This window comes from Miscanthus floridulus, chromosome 12 (assembly GCF_019320115.1).
Source record: "Miscanthus floridulus cultivar M001 chromosome 12, ASM1932011v1, whole genome shotgun sequence".
NCBI lineage: Eukaryota > Viridiplantae > Streptophyta > Magnoliopsida > Poales > Poaceae > Miscanthus > Miscanthus floridulus.
The window spans coordinates 55288890-55307177 of NC_089591.1; the positions used below are offsets into that span (position 1 = coordinate 55288890).

An 18288-nucleotide genomic window follows, 5' to 3' on the forward strand; every position below is an offset into this window, starting at 1 on the left:
TGATTAGTCCACATGTACATATGTGTGAGCAACATATGCCATGAAGGTGACAATGGCTTGGAGATGTTGTAAAGCTCACACATGTGATGATGAAGGAGCTCATTGCACATGAGACATGACATTGAGTCATGTGATCAAGGTAGGAGAAGATCAAGACAAGACTTGGCTTGATGGACCGGTTGCAAGCGTGAAGGGCAAGTTGGAGGCTTTGGAGCGATGGACCGCATGGCGGTGAAGCTTAAGCAAGACTTGGCGCTGATGGACGAAGGCAACGGTGAAAAGCAAGTGAAGTCAAGATCGATGAACTAATATGATCACGTGATGATATGAAGTGGATCATATCATTGTTGATCGTGTTGGTGCATATGTTGCATCGACATTGGAGGAGATGAAATGGAATGCGCAAGGCAAAGGTATAACCTAGGGCATTTCATTTCACCGGTCATAGGTGTGTAGAGAAGTTTATGACCGAGTTTAGGATAGATGGCCATACTATCAAGAGGGGCAAATTTGTTTGTATATCGGTCATCTAGTGCCACTTGAGTGATCTAACTTTGCATCGTCGCTAGGATTGAGTGGCGTGGCAAGTTGAGTGGCTAATCCTATAGAAAATGATTGTGAAAATGCTAACACACATACACATGATGGTGTACAATTGGTGGTGTTGGCACATTTACAAAGGAGATGAAGTTTGAGTTGATGTGGATCAACTCAGCGATGAAACAGAGGCGAGAAGGGTTAGAAACTCCACCGGTGGAGTGTCCGCCCATAGAGTGCGGATAGTCCGATGGTACCATCGATGCCCTATAGAAAAGATAGGGTCCCACAGTGTGGATCGGACTCTAGTCACGCAGTGACCGGACGCTGAGGCTCAATGTCCGGTTAATGGTAGCAGTCAGCGTGCAGCGTCGGTTAGTCGACCGGACGCTGGCTCTAAAAGTGAACGGACGCTGGAGGCAACATCCGATCCTATTATCGGACGAAGCAGTGTTGCTGGAGAGTGACCGGACGCTATGGCTACTGTTCGATCATGACTGATCGGACGTGTCCGGTCGGGGTTGGTACCTTACTGTAAATGACCGGACGCTGAGGGTCTAGCGTCTGGTCAGTTGAAGCTGTTGTGTCTGGTCAGAAGATGACCATTGAGATCGAAAGAATGTCATTGAACGTAGGTGACACATGGCTATCATCGGGCGACCGGACGCTGAGGTCCAGTGTCCGGTCAACATGACCGGAGCGTCCGATCGACCCAACAGTTGCCCAGTGAAGGGGTAACACCTAGTTTTGCCCTTGGGGCTATAAATAGAAGTGGCATTCGGCCATGGTTGGTGCTGAGCACCTTGGGGGACTTTGTATCCATGCTTGAGAGTGCTTAGGAGCCCTCCATCTCACACATACTTGATAGTGATCATCCGATTGTGTGAGTGAGCTATTCTAGTGTGATTGCATTGTGAGGTTGCATCGAGTGGCACTAGGTGATCGAGTTGCAAGCCAGTGATGCTTGTTACTCTTGAAGGTTGCCACCTCCTAGACGACTTGGTGGTGGTCTTCGTCGAAGCCCGCAAGAAGCTTGTGCGGCGCTCCGGAGAAGAGCTTGTGAGGGGCATTGTGCTCGCCCCACGGGAGTCACAAAGAGCAACTTTAGTAAAGCGTGTCATTGAGCTACCCTCACCTTCAGGGTAGGTTCTTGCGGTGCCCGACGTGTGGGCTTAGCGGGTGATACTAATTAGCCGCCGAACCACCAAGTGAGCGGTCGACATAACGGGGACTAGCGTGTTGGCAAACACGTGAACCTCGGGAGAAAAATCATCATGTTAGCCTTATTCTTCCTGTTGGTTTGCATCCCCGTTACACAAGCTTGCAATTACCTTCATATATATTGAGCTTGTGTTATTGCTTTTGTAATTAGTTAGCTTGTGTAGCTTACTAGTTACCTTCTTGCTTGTGTAGCATAGAAGTAGCTCCCTTGCATGACTAATTTAGTTTGCGTAATCTTATTAGTCACATTGCTTAGTTTGTGTAGCTAAGTAATTGTGCTCTCTAATTTGGCATTGGTTGCCTTGTTATTGAGCATTGCTAGTGAGCTTAGTTGGCTTTGTGCTTTTGCTTACTAGCATGTGTAGGAGCTCTCTTGTCGCTTAAAGTACTAGTGGCATAGGTTTGTGTGACCTTGCTTCTAGAATTGGTTAGGTGAGCTCTAGCTAGCCTGGCACCTTTGTTGCTTAATTAGTATCTTTGAAAGGTGCTAGTGAATATAGATAGAGGAGTGTAGTCTTGGCTAGACCGATAGTTATAATTCCGTATTTGTTTCGGTTAGCCGACGAGATTAAGTTTTAGAAAAGACTATTCACCCCCCCTCTAGTCGCCATCTCGACCCTTTCAATTGGTATCGGAGCGAGGTCGCTCATTTGTGGTCTTCACCGACCCGAGAGGATGGTGTCTAATGGTCTAGATGATTGTCCATACATTTTTTATGGCACACACTTTGCACGATGCAAAAATTGGATGATATGTAATTTTAAGTATGTATGCCCTCAAATGTGGTGGATGGTAGATGTAGGTTTTTCTCATGTGTTGGATGAAGATAATCTAACTCAAACACAAGAGAAATGCCTAGATCTCGACATCCATGCTACTAACATCATGTATAGATCTTTGCATGATTGCATATTTGGAGAGATCATGGACATGAAGACCGCCCATGAGATTTGGAGTTATCTCAATGAGAAATATGGGACGGTCTCCGATGATGATGATGAGCCCAAAGAGGAGGCACATGAGTGTGTTGAGCATAACCACAATTTGGTGATTGTGGAAGATTGCTCCACCTCATGGTCAAGTGATGATGATGATGATCAATCCACTACAAGTTCACTTGACAAGGTTGATGATGATGCCACAAGTGTTGCAAGTGATGATGCTACCCCATGCACACTTGATGGCGAAAATGATTCATGCTCAAGCCATGATGAAGATGCTACTACATGCTCTCCAACTACACCACATTGTTTCATGTCACAAGGCGACACCAAGGTATCAATTGATAATGTGGTTGATCATGTTGAGTCATATGATGAGCTTGTTAGTAGACTTGCTAGCATGACCATGTCTTTAGAAAATGAGAAAGCTAAAACATTGAACTTAGAAAATAAAAACTCATTTCTAAATAACTCTTGTGAAGAATATAAGAAATTACTTGATGCTTAAATCTTCATATGATGAGCTTAAATTGAATCATGAGACACTACTTGCATCTCATGATAAATTATTAGAAGAACATGCTTCTCTCATTAAAATGTTTACCAAGAAACTTAAAAATAATGAGAGTTCATCACATGGGTCAATTGATCAATAATATATTATTGCTAACCCTTGTGATGTAGGCAAGAAGCATGTATCCACCTCTTGTGATGATTTATTAGATATGCCATGCTCTTCACATATAGATGCTTGTTCTACTTCTATGTCTTGTGAGACTAACCTTTTGAAGGAGAACAATGAGCTCAAAAATAAAGTGAAGAAATTAAGCAACAAGTTAGAGAGGTGCTACAACTCTCAAGTCACCTTTGAGCATATGTTGAAGACTCAAAGAAACTTTAGTGATAAGAGTGGCGTCGGCTTCAAGACTAGCAAAGTCAATCATCAAGAAAACCGCAATGACATAAGTGGCATTGGCTTCAACAAGAGCAAGATCAAGGACAAAAGATGGGGCAAGAGAAGATATGAAAGAGAAATGAAAAAGCAAGAGCAAGAGAAGCTCTCTCATTTCATGCGCTTCAAGTGCCATGAAGTGAGACATCTTGCAAATGGTTGCCCCAATGAAGAAAAGCTCAAGTTGAAGAAAGAAGAAGAGAGACTAAGGCATGTGAAGTGCTTTAAGTGCCGCACTTGGGGTCATCTTACCTCAATGTGCCCAACCAAGCAATTGGTGAAGCAACAAGTGAAGCCTCAACCAAAGCCACAAGTTGAGCAAGAGAAGATACCCCAAGTTCAAATCAAGATCAACCATGAAGATGGTGGTGATTTAATGATAAAGAAGAAGAAAACAAGAAGTGGTGGAAAGGCAAGGCATCCAATGCAAACTCAAGATGCCAAGATGATGAGCAAGAATGAAGATGAGAAGAAAGATCATGCTCACATCAAGTGCTTCAAGTGTGGAAGTGTGGGACACTTTGCCTCTAAGTGTCCTACCAAGCTTGAGAAGAAGGCTCAAGCAATCCATGAGAGGCAAGGCAATGAGAAGCACCACATGAGCAAAGAAGAGAAGGCTCAAGCAAAGAGAAAGTGCTACTTATGCTAAGAAAGGGGACACATGGCATATTCATGTCCCCTAGGTGATATTTCTAAGCCTACTTCAATTATTGATAATAATATGCTTAGAAAGGATGGTAATGGTACCTCTATGGTTACTATTACAAAACATCCCGCTATTCATACTAAGGCTATGCCTAAGTATGTTGCTTCTAACTTAAGAGAACCTAAACTTGTTTGGGTACCATTAAAAAGTGGATGATTGTTTGTAGGTACCATCAGCATTGAAGACTTGATTTAATTGATTTCATATTGATCATCATATGTTGAGTCAAGATATGAAGCCTAGTGCACGTCTAAACCCAATGCCAAGTGAAAGATGAGTGAAGTCTAAGTGCTATCAACATACACGTGCTATAATTCAAGTTGTTGGTAATTCATTGGATATATTTGATGACTTACAAATAATTGAAGTTGAAGCTTACTAGTTGGATGATCATGAGCTAACCAAGGTATATCTTCTGTTGATCATTTCATTTGGGTGCATATGAGTTGATTGAATTGGATAAATATGCAAAGTTGCTTGCTATAAGTTGATTGAATAGATAACTGCTTAGTAATCAAGTTTGGATTGATTTGTGTTGGATAAATTCATAAGATGACATTTAGTAAGTGGATTGAATGGATTTATGTCTTATGGAAGTATTCAAATAAGTTAGTTTCAAGTTTGATTCATACATGATGAAGTATAGCTCAATTATTGAAATCTGTCCTATAATTGAGAATTTGAGCTAGCTGTGATCTTAGCCATGTTTGAGTAATCAACATTTATTGAATTGGTATAAAAATTGGTGTACATACTCTAGACTTATGGGATAAAATGCTGTAAAATTTTCATGAGAACTAGATAAGAAATGCTTTAGTTTTGGAGTGAATCTTGTCAGCTATAGTGCAGCAGTTTTCAGCATATAGCAATGGTGGAAGAATTGAAATATGATAGCAATCTAGAAGTCAAATAGAGCTCAAATTTTTACAGCTGCTAGATAACTTAGTAAAGAACATCTCCACCAAATTTCATGGTATTTGGATTTGTACTTTGGAATATATGCTTATTTCTTTGAAGGGTACAAAATCTGCCAGAAAAGTGACAAATGTTGGATTGATCTAAAGTCACTTTGATTGAAAGGTCCTCAAGTTGGAAATATGTTTACAAGTGTTTGAGGTACCTAAGTTTGGTTTTTAGATGATCTAAAAGCATGACAAGCAAAGAGTACAAGACAATTTGATTGTGGAGTGTACTTTCCACACATTCGGTACTCAAATTGAAAGATCAAGATCAAACTCAAGATGAAGTTGAAGTTTAAGTTCCAATGACTATTGAAAATCATTTGGTAGAAAGAAAAGAACTTAAACAAGAAGAAAGAAAATGACTTAAAGAAGGAATCAAGGTTACTCATCAAGTTAAGTCCATCACTTAGACCAATCAATCAAATCATTTCAAGTGAGTATTAAGAATAGTTCTTGGAGAAAGGTCACTTCTCCCTAGTGTAGGGGCTTGCCACCTATGTGTAGGTGAACCAAGTGTGGTACTTGGAAGGCTAATATGGAAGTGGTGATCCGAGGAACATTTGAGATGCTTAGTTAAAGTAATCAAAAGGGTTGATCAAGAAAAGCAAGCAACACCCAAAAGAGAGCTAGTCATGATATTTCAAGTGGTATTCTCAAATTGATACTCTCATGCAAGTAAAGATCAAAAGATAAAGCAAGCCAACCACAACAAGAAAGTATACTTGATCATAAGTGGTATTCATTTCATATGGGTGAAGAATAAAATTCAACATGGTATCTATTGGTCTTCACCAAGCTTCTAATTGGACTTCATATTGCTATTGGAGTAATGAATTGGAATCTATGTGACTATCATCTACTCCAACATAGCAAAGGTATCATTGTAATGTGCATAGTCATTTCATCCCTTACTAGTATGCGGTTAGTGCATATAGTACATGCTTCATAGGATCTTGTGTAACAAATGAAATGCTTAAATTCATAGCCTACCACTATTGTTTGAATGATTACTTGATCTAGTGGTTAGTACATGAATAGTTCATGAGCTAGTGAACCCAAGTACTTGACTCAATTTGGATTGCTAACAAGTGACAAGTATAACATTGGCAAGATAACCCTTGCAAGAGGTATGAAGAAGCTTGTCATTGGTTCAAACCGGACTTAAAAGCTTAGGCAAATCAATTTAGTTTAAGTCAATCATAGAAGCTCATGATAGTAATAAGAGTACAAGCACAAGACAACAATGCAAAATGGATATCTAGTTTGTTTGTTTCAAATGGTATCTAGACTCAAGTATTTTATTAAGAATTTTCAAATGATGTCCAGATCAACTCACAAGTGATATCCTATAAGTAGTACTCATGAAGATAGCAAATATTCAAGAAATAGTTTTATTGATAAATTCAACAAGTGGTTCCATACTAGATGATTCTTTTAAGTGATATCATATCTACACATGGTATCAATCATGCAAGAAAATGGTTCCACAAGTGATCCTCAATTTTAAGTGATCATCAAATGAAGAATGCATCCCTCACCTACAAGAGCTCAAGTGTATCAAATAGATGACCTATGCTATCACATAGGGGGAGGTGTCACACTAAATTGGTATTAAGATCAAAGATCCTATGTGTGGTATCTCAAGAAGCCTTACACAAGATACAAGTGGTATGAGTTACAAGTGGTATCTACAAGTGTCATTCCAACAATCAAGTGATGTCCATAAAAAATGCAAGATTCAAGCCTCAACCATCTACCCCAAACGTATACCTTTGCATCAATGAGAAGCTCACCTTTTATGGAAATTGATGACAAAGGGGGAGATATTGTACAAAGATATAAAAGCCTTGAGATTGAGATTGTACAAGAGGGAGAGATAAGATATAAAAGCTCAAAGAAGTAGAGGTTGGATATGGACATGGACAAAGAGGGAGCAACATTGAAGAAAAGAGATAGATCAAAATTCTTGGATAAGAGAAGCACACAAGTAGGGGGAGCAAGCTCATGAACTTTGATTTATTGCATTTGATATGTGCATATTCATGTGCTTGCTTGCATCGCATAAGCTTTTAAATTCAATATGCATGCTTGTGTGGTGTATGCTAGTTGTAGAACTTAAATGATGATTTGATAACTAGCATGCATAGGATGATAGCTAGACACTTGGTATGCTTTTCAAGTAATGCTAGTACCTTGCTTTTAATGATTGATCTCATAAGGTATCTAGAGCTTTTATTTCCAAGTGATATCTAGCTAACCATGGTGCAAAGATGAACTTAAAGGTGCAACTCTAATTGGTACACGCTTTAAAGGTTTATTCTATATACCTTAGCATCATTTGGTAGTAATTACTCTCCCACATTTTCAATCTCTGCATATGTGCAAACTTCAATACAAACACTCTAGCACATATGTAGGGGGAGCTAATACTACCATCTCGGGTTTGTGGTACTTGTCCAAAATCATTTTCACTTGGTAAAATTGCTTGGGCAAGAAACATGAATCCAAAAGAGCTTAATTTCCATATCTTTGTAGAGTTGTCATCAATTACCAAAAAGGGAGAGATTGAAAGGTCCTTATGTGGTTTTAGTAATTGAGTGACAACTTAGGTGAACTAATTGTGTTTATGTGAGATACACATGTGATTAGTCCATAGGTACATATGTGTGAGCAACATATGCCATGAAGGTGACAATGGCTTGGAGATGTTGCAAAGCTCACACATGTGATGATGAAGGAGCACATTACACATGAGACATGACATTGAGTCATGTGATCAAGGTGGAGAAGATCAAGACAAGACTTGGCTTGATGGACCGGTTGCAAGCGTGAAGGGCAAGTTGGAGGCTTTGGAGCGATGGACCGCGTGGCGGTGAAGCTTAAGCAAGACTTAGCGCCGATGGATGAAGGTAACGATGAAAAGCAAGTGAAGTCAAGATCGATGAACCAATATGATCACGTGATGATATGAAGTGGATCATATCATTGTTGATCGTGTTGGTGCATGTGTTGCATCGATATTGGAGGAGATGCAATAGAATGCGCAAGGCAAAGGTATAACCTAAGGCATTTTATTTCACCGGTCATAGGTGTGTAGAGAAGTTTATGACCGGGTTTAGGATAGATGGCCATACTATCAAGAGGGGCAAATTTGTTTGCATATTGGTCATCTAGTACCACTTGAGTGATCTAACTTTGCATCATCGCTAGGATTGAGTGGCGTGACAAGTTGAGTGGCTAATCCTTTGGAAAATGATTGTGAAAATGCTAACACACATATACATGATGGTGTACACTTGGTGGTGTTGGCACATTTACAAAGGAGATGAAGTTGGAGTTGATGTGGATCAACTCGGCGATGAAACGGAGGCGAGAAGGGTTAGAAACTCTACCGGCGGAGTGTCCGCTCGTAGAGTGCAGATAGTCCGACGGTGCTACCGACACCCTATAGAAAAGATAGGGTCCCACAGTGTGGACCAGACTCTGGTCACGCAGTGACCGGACGTAGAGGCTCAGCGTCCGGTCAATGGTAGTAGTCAGTGTGCAGCGTCGGTCAGTCGACCGGACGCTGGCTCTGAAAGTGACCGGATGCTGGAGGCAGCGTCCGGTCCTGTTGTCGGATGAAGCAGTGTCACTGGAGAGTGACCGGACGCTGGGGCTGCGTTCGATCATGACTGACCGGATGCATCCGTTCGGGATCGGTACCTTACTGTAAACGACCAGACGCTGAGGGTCCAGCATCTGGTCAGTTGAAGCTGTTGCGTCCAGTCAGAAGATGACCGTTGAGATCGGACGGAAGAATGCCGTTGAACGCAGGTGACACGTGGCTGTCATCGAGCAACCGAACGCTGAGGTCCAGCGTCCGGTCAACACGACCAAAGCGTCCGGTCGACCCGACAGTTGCCCAGTGAAAAGGTAACGGCTAGTTTAGCCCTTAGGGCTATAAATAGAAGTGGCATTCGGACCATGGCTGGTGCTGAGCACCTTGGGGGACTTTGTGTCCATGCTTGAGAGTGCTTAGGAGCCCTCCATCTCACACATACTTGATAATAATCATCTAATTGTGTGAGTGAGCGATTATAGTGCGATTGCATCGTGATGTTGCATCGAGTGGCACTAGGTGATCGAGTTGTAAGCCGATGGTGCTTGTTACTCTTGGAGGTTGCCACCTCCTAGATGGCTTGGTGGTGGTCTCCATCGAAGCCTGCAAGAAGCTTGTGCGGCGCTCTAGAGAAGAGCTTGTGAGGAGCATTGTGCTCGCCTCACGGGAGTCACGAAGAGCAACTTTAGTAAAGCGTGTCATTGAGCTACCCTCACCTTCGGGGTAGGTCTTGTGGCGCCCGACGTGCGGGCTTAGCGGGTGATGCTAATTAGCCGCCGAACCACCAAGTGAGCGGTCGACACAACGGGGACTAGCGTGTTGACAAACACGTGAACCTCGGGAGAAAAATCATCGTGTCAACCTTGTTCTTTCCATTGGTTTGCATCCCCGTTACACAAGCTTGCAATTACCTTCATATATATTGAGCTTGTGTTGTTGCTTTTGTAATTAATTAGCTTGTGTAGCTTACTAGTTACCTTCTTGTTTGTGTAGCATAGAAATAGCTCCCTTGCATGGCTAGTTTGATTTGCGTAACCTTGTTAGTCACATTGCTTAGTTTGTGTAGCTAAGTAATTGCGCTCTCTAATTTGGTATTGGTTGCCTTGTTATTGAGCATTGCTAGTGAGCTTAGTTGGCTTTGTGCTTTTGCTTACTAGCATGTGTAGGAGCTCCCTTGTCGCTTAAAGTACTAGTGGCATAGGTTTGTGTGACCTTGCTTCTAGAATTAGTTAGAAGAGCCCTAGCTAGCCCGGCACCTTTGTTACTTAATTAGTATCTTTGAAATGTGCTAGTGAATATAGATAGATGGGTGTAGTCTTGATCAGACCGATAGTTATAATTTCCTACTTGTTTCGGTTAGCTGACGAGATTAAGTTTTAGAAAAGACTATTCACCCCCTCTAGTCGCCATATCGACCCTTTTCAGCTGGACCCGAGGCAGCACCTGCATGCTCGCTACGAGACAACGTAGCCCAGCATCGTGCGTGCGCGGAGGCAGTTGGGGAACGCGACATTTGCGGCTGTAGTGCTATTAAGGCCAGGCGACGGCGCAAGGTAGCAGGGGCAGCCCACGTGCGCGTGGCAACAAGGCGAGCAACAACAGCGCAGCACGGTGCCACAGCGGCAGTAGCACCTCACGGCAGCGGCCAAAGGCAGCAGTGGCTGTGCCCCAGCAGCTCGGTAAGGCGGCAGCGGCGGTGGCGAGGTGGGGCAGCAATGCGGCGTGCGGGCCGCAGCCAGGCCACGGCCAGGCCGAGGACGGCCTCGGCCGACCAACGCGCGGCTGCGCGCGTGCAGCTGAGCATGGCGACGTCGAGGTCCCGAGCGTGTTGACCGTGCCCACCTGGCCAACCAACCCGAGACTGTGTTCGTGCACGAATTTTATATCGTCGATAAAAACTAAACTATTGAAGTTGAAACCAAACCGCCTTCACTATGCTAAAGAGGGCCTATTAGGCTACCAACCAGAGCTAAAACATGACACCACCTCTTAACTCAATTTCACAGGATTAATTCCCAAACATGATGTTGTCGAACTGTCTTTAGACGAGAAATTTTCTAAGTCTTGAGCTGGATTCAATTTTAAGTTCCATTTCTAAGCTATTAGAAATACTAGCTTGCAATGTTATTTTCCTACAGCAAGAGTTGCATTGTCATATATAAAGTTTATACTTCAAACTTTATTTAGGTGTCGCACACATGTTCTATAATATTTTTGCTCAATAAAAAATTGGTTTTCAACCCTACTTGACATAACATGAGCTATTGAATCAATTTTCATTCAACATTTTTATTATTCATTTTAGGTTACAAGAAATTCATCTACACACTCTATTATATGCATTATTATATAAACATGATGCTCATGATATGATTTAATACTTTGTTTAGTACGTAACATCGAGGGTGTTACACAGATCCAATGGCCTAGATGGACTGGCTAGTCGAATCCAGCGGAAGAAAAAAAATTGTGTGTTATTGTTTAGCCTTTCCGTTGATTAGATATGACATGTTGCACCGAATACTTAAACTTGCACATTAGTGTGATATAGGCCTCTAAATTCTAAATTGCAGATCTAGATCTCAAACTTGCTAATAGAGCCGCCTGACTAAGTTCCAAAATAGCGGATTTAGATGCCTAAGCTTGAAAAACGAGTCACACAAGATCTAAATTACCTCTGTTTTCGAGAAACCACCTATATAGATGCTGACTCACTTGACATGTGAGGCTCATATACTATCCCGCTCTATCATTTTATTGCCCACTCCCTCGTGTGTCCGTTCTGACACTATTCCCTACCCTCGAGGCCTCGACCGATGGTGTCCGGACATTGTTGTATAACAAAACCTTGCCAGAGCATGATCCATATGCTACAGGCCGAGGATGAGGAGCCACAAGTCGAGCGCAGATTCAACCATTGCCAAGGCCGAGGGCAAGGAGCCCGACTCAGTGACTCACCTAGGGTCAACTGCCATCAGGCCTAGGAAGTGACCAAGTTTAGCAGTCATGTGAAGGCCGGTCGCCGCTGGTTGGCAGTGGCAACTGTGTTGCTAGACTTGGATCAGCGAGTTGGAAGATAGGGACATAGCCCTCGTTTAGTTGAGGCCAGAATCGGCGCCGCCGTAGCCTGTAGCTACAGTAGCCACTGTAGCATTTCGTTTGTATTTGGTAATAATTGTCCAAACGTTGACTAATTATGCTCAAAACGTTCGTCTCATAAAGTACAATAAAACTGTGCAATTAATTTTTAATTTCGTCAATATTTAGTACTCCATGCATGTACCGCAAGTTTGATGTGACGGGGAATCTTCTTTTTGCATAGTGTCAAATTTTGGATTTAGGGGTGAACTAAACAGGCCCATAATGGCACCGCTATGTAAGTTTAAGTATTTGGTCAACATGTCAAATCCATGTTAGCGCTAAATCAGTATGCCATGTCGGCATATGGAGCGGATCGAAATCCATTTGGAGTGGTGTTGGAGTCTATAATAAGTTTAGGAACCCAGATCGAAATCACAAAATGTAAGTTTGAGATCTAGATGGTACAACCTTTATGATTAGAGACCACCAACATATTTTACTCTGCCATTTTTAATACAAGAAAGATAAGGGAACAAAATTTATTCTTCTTTTGTACTATATATATAGCAAACATGCCTTTACATTGCATCATAACATACAATTTACTGCGCTATAGAATCGTACTCCGTAGCATGGTTATACACACATTGGCCCCGTTCGCTTCGCTGAAAAAACAAGCCAAAACACTGTTCCGGTGGATTTATTGTGAGAGAAAAATGATGTTCCAGCTGAAAAAAACGGATTATAAGAGGAGTGAACAGGGCAATTGTTAAAAACATGCTCTCGTGTTGGATTGTGTTGCTGCTTTTGGATTGAAACTTGGCCCGTGTTGAATTTGGATCAAAAACATGTGCATGACAAGAGTTGGATGCGAACGGGAAAGTGTGATGCAGTGGGATGGAATGACGAATGAAAAGTGAGGTAGAAGATTTTTTCCTTGTAACTTTTAACATTTAGGCGTAGAAATATGGGCAGAGTTATCACGCGATGGATTATGCAGTGACCTCACCATCCACCGCCCATAGCCCCAGGCGACACCGCCTCGCCACACGCCCACACCGACCCGCCGATCAGTATTTTTCCGTTATATAAGATAGATGGTTTCTCTGGAACTTTAGTACCTCTTTTCCATATATTATAGAAAGGATGAGTAGCATCATTAAAATGATATAGAAATTATAGCACTTCACCTTCAGTATACTCTAAACCAACTTTGTCGTGATCACTGTCATTTTCTCTCCTCTACGTGAAGCAAACAAGATTCACTTAAGAAATTTGCAGATGTTCTGATCTCGTTTAAAGTTATTCATGGATACAAAAATACTTATTTAAAAAGTTCTTTTTTTGTAAGATCTCTCTGCAAATCTACGGACTTACACGTAAAGTCGTAAACTTGCTGGCTTCTGAAAAAACATTTTGGACTCTCTAAAGAACATGCTCCTAACCATCTAGTCTTTAGGTTCGTTGTCATTGTGTTAACTGAATATATCATGAATAAGATCCAGGCAATAATGGTTCTGTGCCTACTTTTTTATTCTCCCATCCTTTCTTAATTACGTGACTTATTATTTTTATTTTGATGCGTCTCTGGACTAAGATCCAAGCAATTACTATTTTTTGTACTTTTTTTTAAAAAAAAACTCCACTCCTTTCCTACACATGTACAACGATGTCTAAAGCTACAAGGACGAAAAACCTGACGGATAAGCCCTGAATGAGATGGCAAAACAAGTGTATCCATCCCATCATCTCGAGACTCAACAGGACGTAAAGTCACGGCTCACGACCAGCATCATGCAAGCTGAGCCCGATTCCTGAGAAGCTTCGTGTCTCCATGTACTACCAATCGAGAGCGTATTTTCAAGAAGTTTTTTTTATTTATACCATTACAATTTTCAAACTTTGAAGAAACATAATTACTATTTACCTATTTTGAAGTATATCATTACAATTCTTCGATTCTCACAAAAATGTCACATAATACGTATAGAGACGACTTGACCCAGCTGCAAGAGTATACGAATACTTATACTTCATTGCAGGCCCTCTCCCCTGTCACCGACGCATGAACCCCACACGTCATCTTCTTCCTCCTCCTCTTCTCATATTTCCTTGGTGAGCAGCATCCGTCGCCGTCCATGGCGAGCAGCAGCAGCAGCACGTGGCCGAGCAACAGCAGCACACTGGCTGGGAGTCACGAGCTCGCCATCGACAGGGCCACGAGCAGTAGCAGCAGCACGCCGGAGCAGCAGCAGCTCGCCACTGACAGGGCCATGAGCTCCACGCCGCCTGGGAGCGCCTGGGCCACGAGCTCCGCGCCGGTCGCGCACCACCTAGGTCGGGCGCTCGGCGCGCCGTCCGGGTCGCGAGCTCCACGCCGTCCGCGTGCTCCGCACCGCTCAAGCCGCGAGCTCCGCGCCGGCCGCGTGCTCTGCCAACCACGTGCGCCCCACCGCCGGCCGCTCGCCGCGTGCTGCTGCTGCTCGCCCGTGTGCTAGCTGTTGCTGCTCGCCATGGACGACGACAGATGTTGCTCACCGAGGAGAGATGAGAAGAGGAGGAAGAAGTGACATGTGGGGCCTGCGTGTCGGTGACAAGGAAGTGGGCCTACAATGAAGTATACGCCTGCAGCTGGGCTCAAGTCGTCTCTATACGTATTCTGTACCATTCTTGTGGAAATCGAAGAACTGTAATGGCATCCTTCAAAATAAATGAATAGTAATGGTGTTTCTCTAAAATTCAAAAACTAGGGTTTTTTTTTGATCGATGCCATTACAATACTTGAATATCTGAAATATACCATTACTATTCGTCTATTCGAAAGCGTGCCATTACAATTTTGACATACTCCGAAATATGCCATTCTGTACGCGAGACAAATGTTTGGGCCCGCTTGCAGGCTTACGTGGCATATGGTCGACCGTATCCGTCCGTCTCCCATCTTCATCTAAATGGCGTGGTGAATATCGCCATCTTCCCCTCTCTATCACTCTCGCTCTCTCTGTCTCTCCCCAAACCAAGAACCCTAACGAGGCGCTGATGGTAGCGACTCCGGCGGCTAAGCCTGGGCAAAATACCCGATACCCATTACCCGTACCCGAATTACCCGAACCCGGACCCGAATTACCCGAACCCGAGGTACCCGATCCCAAATTCGGATAGCGATTTTGATTACCCGAAATTAGTTTGGGTAATTCGGGTAATATCCCCCGGTACCCGAACTACCCAAAGATTTGTTTTGTCTTTGTATTCATCATGTGTTGTTAGCTGAACCATTTAACTTATCAATTTATTAGAATATAATTCTCTCTATTTGAATGAGTGACTGTAATATATTATTCTCTACAAATTGCTATTAAAATTCTATACAAATTGCTGCTAAAATTATGTATAGATCGCTACTGAAATTTAGTGTAGTTTGTTGTTTTCTGTAAATTTGGGTATATCGGGTAATACCCGAACCCGAACCCGAATTATCGGGTACCCGAATTTGCGGGTAGTGTTTTTTCGGGGGTAATATCGGGTAGCAATTTTTATTACCCGAATTTTGAATTACCCGAATTACCCGACCCGAAAAAATCGGGTAACCCGAACGCCCAGGCTTACCGGCGGCGGTGGCGGCAACGAGCCCGATGGCGGCGCAGCAGGCCAAGGAGACGGCGCAAGGGGGTCACCGCTGCCGTCACCCCCTTGCGTCGTCTCCCCCTTGCGCCGTCTCCTTGGGCTGCTGCGCCGCCGTCGGGTTCATCGTCGCCACCAACGCCTCATTAGGGTTCTTGGTTTGGGGAGAGACAGAAAGCGAGAGTGACAGAGCGGGGAAGATGACGATATTCACCGCGCCATTTATATGAAGATGGGAGACGGAGGGATACAGTCGACCGTATGCCACGTAAGCCTGCAAGCGGGCTCAAATGTTTGTCTCGCATACAGAATGACATATTTCAGAGTATGTCAAAATTATAATGGCACCCTTCCGAATAGACGAATAGTAATGGTATATTTCAAATGTCCAAGAATTGTGATGGCAACGATCAAAAAACCTTTTAGATAAGAGTGAGATCACGGGGGCCAACGGCTCGGTGCCAACTGTCGCCGGTGTGGCCCCCACGCGGCCGACAGCGGCGCAGCCGCGGCCCCGCGTCCTCGTCGCATCCCACCCACTTGCCATGTGACGACGGCCGCCTAAATTTTCCGGCGACAACGACGAGCTCGTCACAGCCTTCCGTCGCGACCGCGCGAGAGCGACGCCACTGCTGAATCGGCGAGGCTATCGCTGTCGCGCGAGGCGCGATTCACCGCGCGCGCACGGACGTCCGGCGGTCCGGCCGCAGCGTTTTAACTGTGCACGGCACGGGCCCGGCGGGACGCAACGCAACCCAATGAGACGCGGGCGGTGAGGTGAGGAGGCGCATGGGCACGGGCAACAATTTGGCCCCAGCCCGGACCCGCCGGGACGGCGACTTCCGTGGTCGGCCGGTCCTCCACGTCGCTCGTTCGCGTCGAAGACCTGCCCGGGCGCCCCCCACGGCCACAGCTCAAATCCGGAGCGGGGTGGGAAAAGCTTGGCTGAGAATCGCTTCGTCCCGACATCCACTACTAGGTACCGCCGAGCGAGCGAGCAAGCTTGGAGGGTGACGAGATGTCGGCGGGCGGGGCCCCGGCCTACTGGGGCCTGGGCGAGCGGCCCTGCGACGCGTGCGGCGCCGGGGCGGCGCGGCTCTACTGCCGCGCGGACGCGGCGTTCCTGTGCGCCGGGTGCGACGCGCGGGCGCACGGCGCCGGGTCGCGCCACGCGCGGGTCTGGCTCTGCGAGGTCTGCGAGCACGCGCCAGCGGCGGTCACGTGCCGCGCCGACGCGGCCGCGCTCTGTGCCTCCTGCGACGCCGACATCCACTCGGCCAACCCGCTCGCGCGCCGCCACGAGCGCCTCCCCGTGGCGCCCTTCTTCGGCGCGCTGGCCGACGCGCCCAAGCCCTTCGCCTCGTCGGCGGCCGTGCCGCCCAAAGCCGCGGCCGACGACGACGGCAGCAACGAGGCCGAGGCGGCGTCGTGGCTCCTCCCCGAGCCCGACCACGGGCACAAAGAAGGCGCCACGACGGAGGTGTTCTTCGCGGACTCCGACCCGTACCTCGACCTCGACTTCGCGCGTTCCATGGACGACATCAAGACCATCGGCGTCCAGGGCGGGCCACCAGAGCTCGACCTCAACGGCGCCATGCTCTTCTACTCCGACCACTCCATGAACCACAGTGTGAGCTAGCATCTCTGATCTGAGTACAATCTACGCCGTATCAGCACGTCTTGGAGTGTTGTGACAAGAAAGACACGGATGTTGTTGCAGGTGTCATCGTCGGAGGCAGCGGTGGTGCCCGACGCGGCGGCTGGCGCGGCGCCCGTGGTGGCAGTGGTCAGCAGGGGCCTGGAGCGGGAGGCGCGGCTGATGCGGTACCGGGAGAAGCGCAAGAGCAGGCGGTTCGAGAAGACGATCCGGTACGCGTCCCGCAAGGCGTACGCGGAGACGCGGCCGCGCATCAAGGGCCGGTTCGCCAAGCGCACGCCCGGGGCTGGGGCGGACGGGGAGGACACGCTGGAGGAGCACGAGGAGATGTACTCCTCGTCCGCGGCCGCCGTGGCTGCGCTCATGTCCCCCGGGGGAGCCGACGCGGACTACGGCGTCTACGGCGTCGTGCCCACATATTGATCGATCTCTGCAATTGCAGCGCCGACATGTACACTAGTTAGCCTCGAGCTCTGGGGCTGTAATTTTTGCTGCATGCTTTGCATGCAAAGCTCTCGTGTCGCATTGATTACCTGTATGATTACAGGGAAGCCATATGAGGACTTCCAAGCGCGCGCGCGCGCTCTCTCTCTCTCTTCCTCCATCCTCTCTAATTCCTATGTATATTACTATCATCATCACGAACTGCTAATCTGCATCTTTTATTTTTATAGAAATCAGATTCCTGAATTAATAATCGGCGTTTCACGTTATTAAACCAGATGGTCTTTGTTTAGTGTTCTGGACAGAGAGATGTTGGCCTGGGGCCAAATCACGTGTTCAGATGCTGTCTGAATTAGTACTGGCCACCGGTGATGAGTCAATAATTGGGATGTTTCTCCGTAAATTGGGATGTTGAAAGCCTCGGCAAACAACCAGTTAGGCAGCAATTCTGTTCAGCCTCTAGGGCCTAAAAACGGACACTTGGATTGTCTGGTGAGCAACAAACTACACCCATCACTACTGCAGAATGTTACTATAGGGGCTGCTCTAGAGCCTCTGTAGGAGC

The 18288-nt window shown here is 45.6% G+C and overlaps 1 protein-coding gene across 1 annotated transcript; it reads left to right on the plus strand.

Annotated features, from left to right (window-relative positions):
- The first annotated feature begins 16393 nt into the window (after positions 1-16393).
- On the plus strand, positions 16394-18000 carry LOC136496318 (zinc finger protein CONSTANS-LIKE 3-like). Its single transcript, XM_066491966.1, has 2 exons — positions 16394-17252; positions 17343-18000. The coding sequence occupies exons 1-2, from the start codon at positions 16641-16643 to the stop codon at positions 17700-17702; spliced, it is 972 nt and encodes a 323-aa protein (XP_066348063.1). The 5' UTR covers positions 16394-16640; the 3' UTR covers positions 17703-18000.
- Positions 18001-18288: the final 288 nt, after the last annotated feature.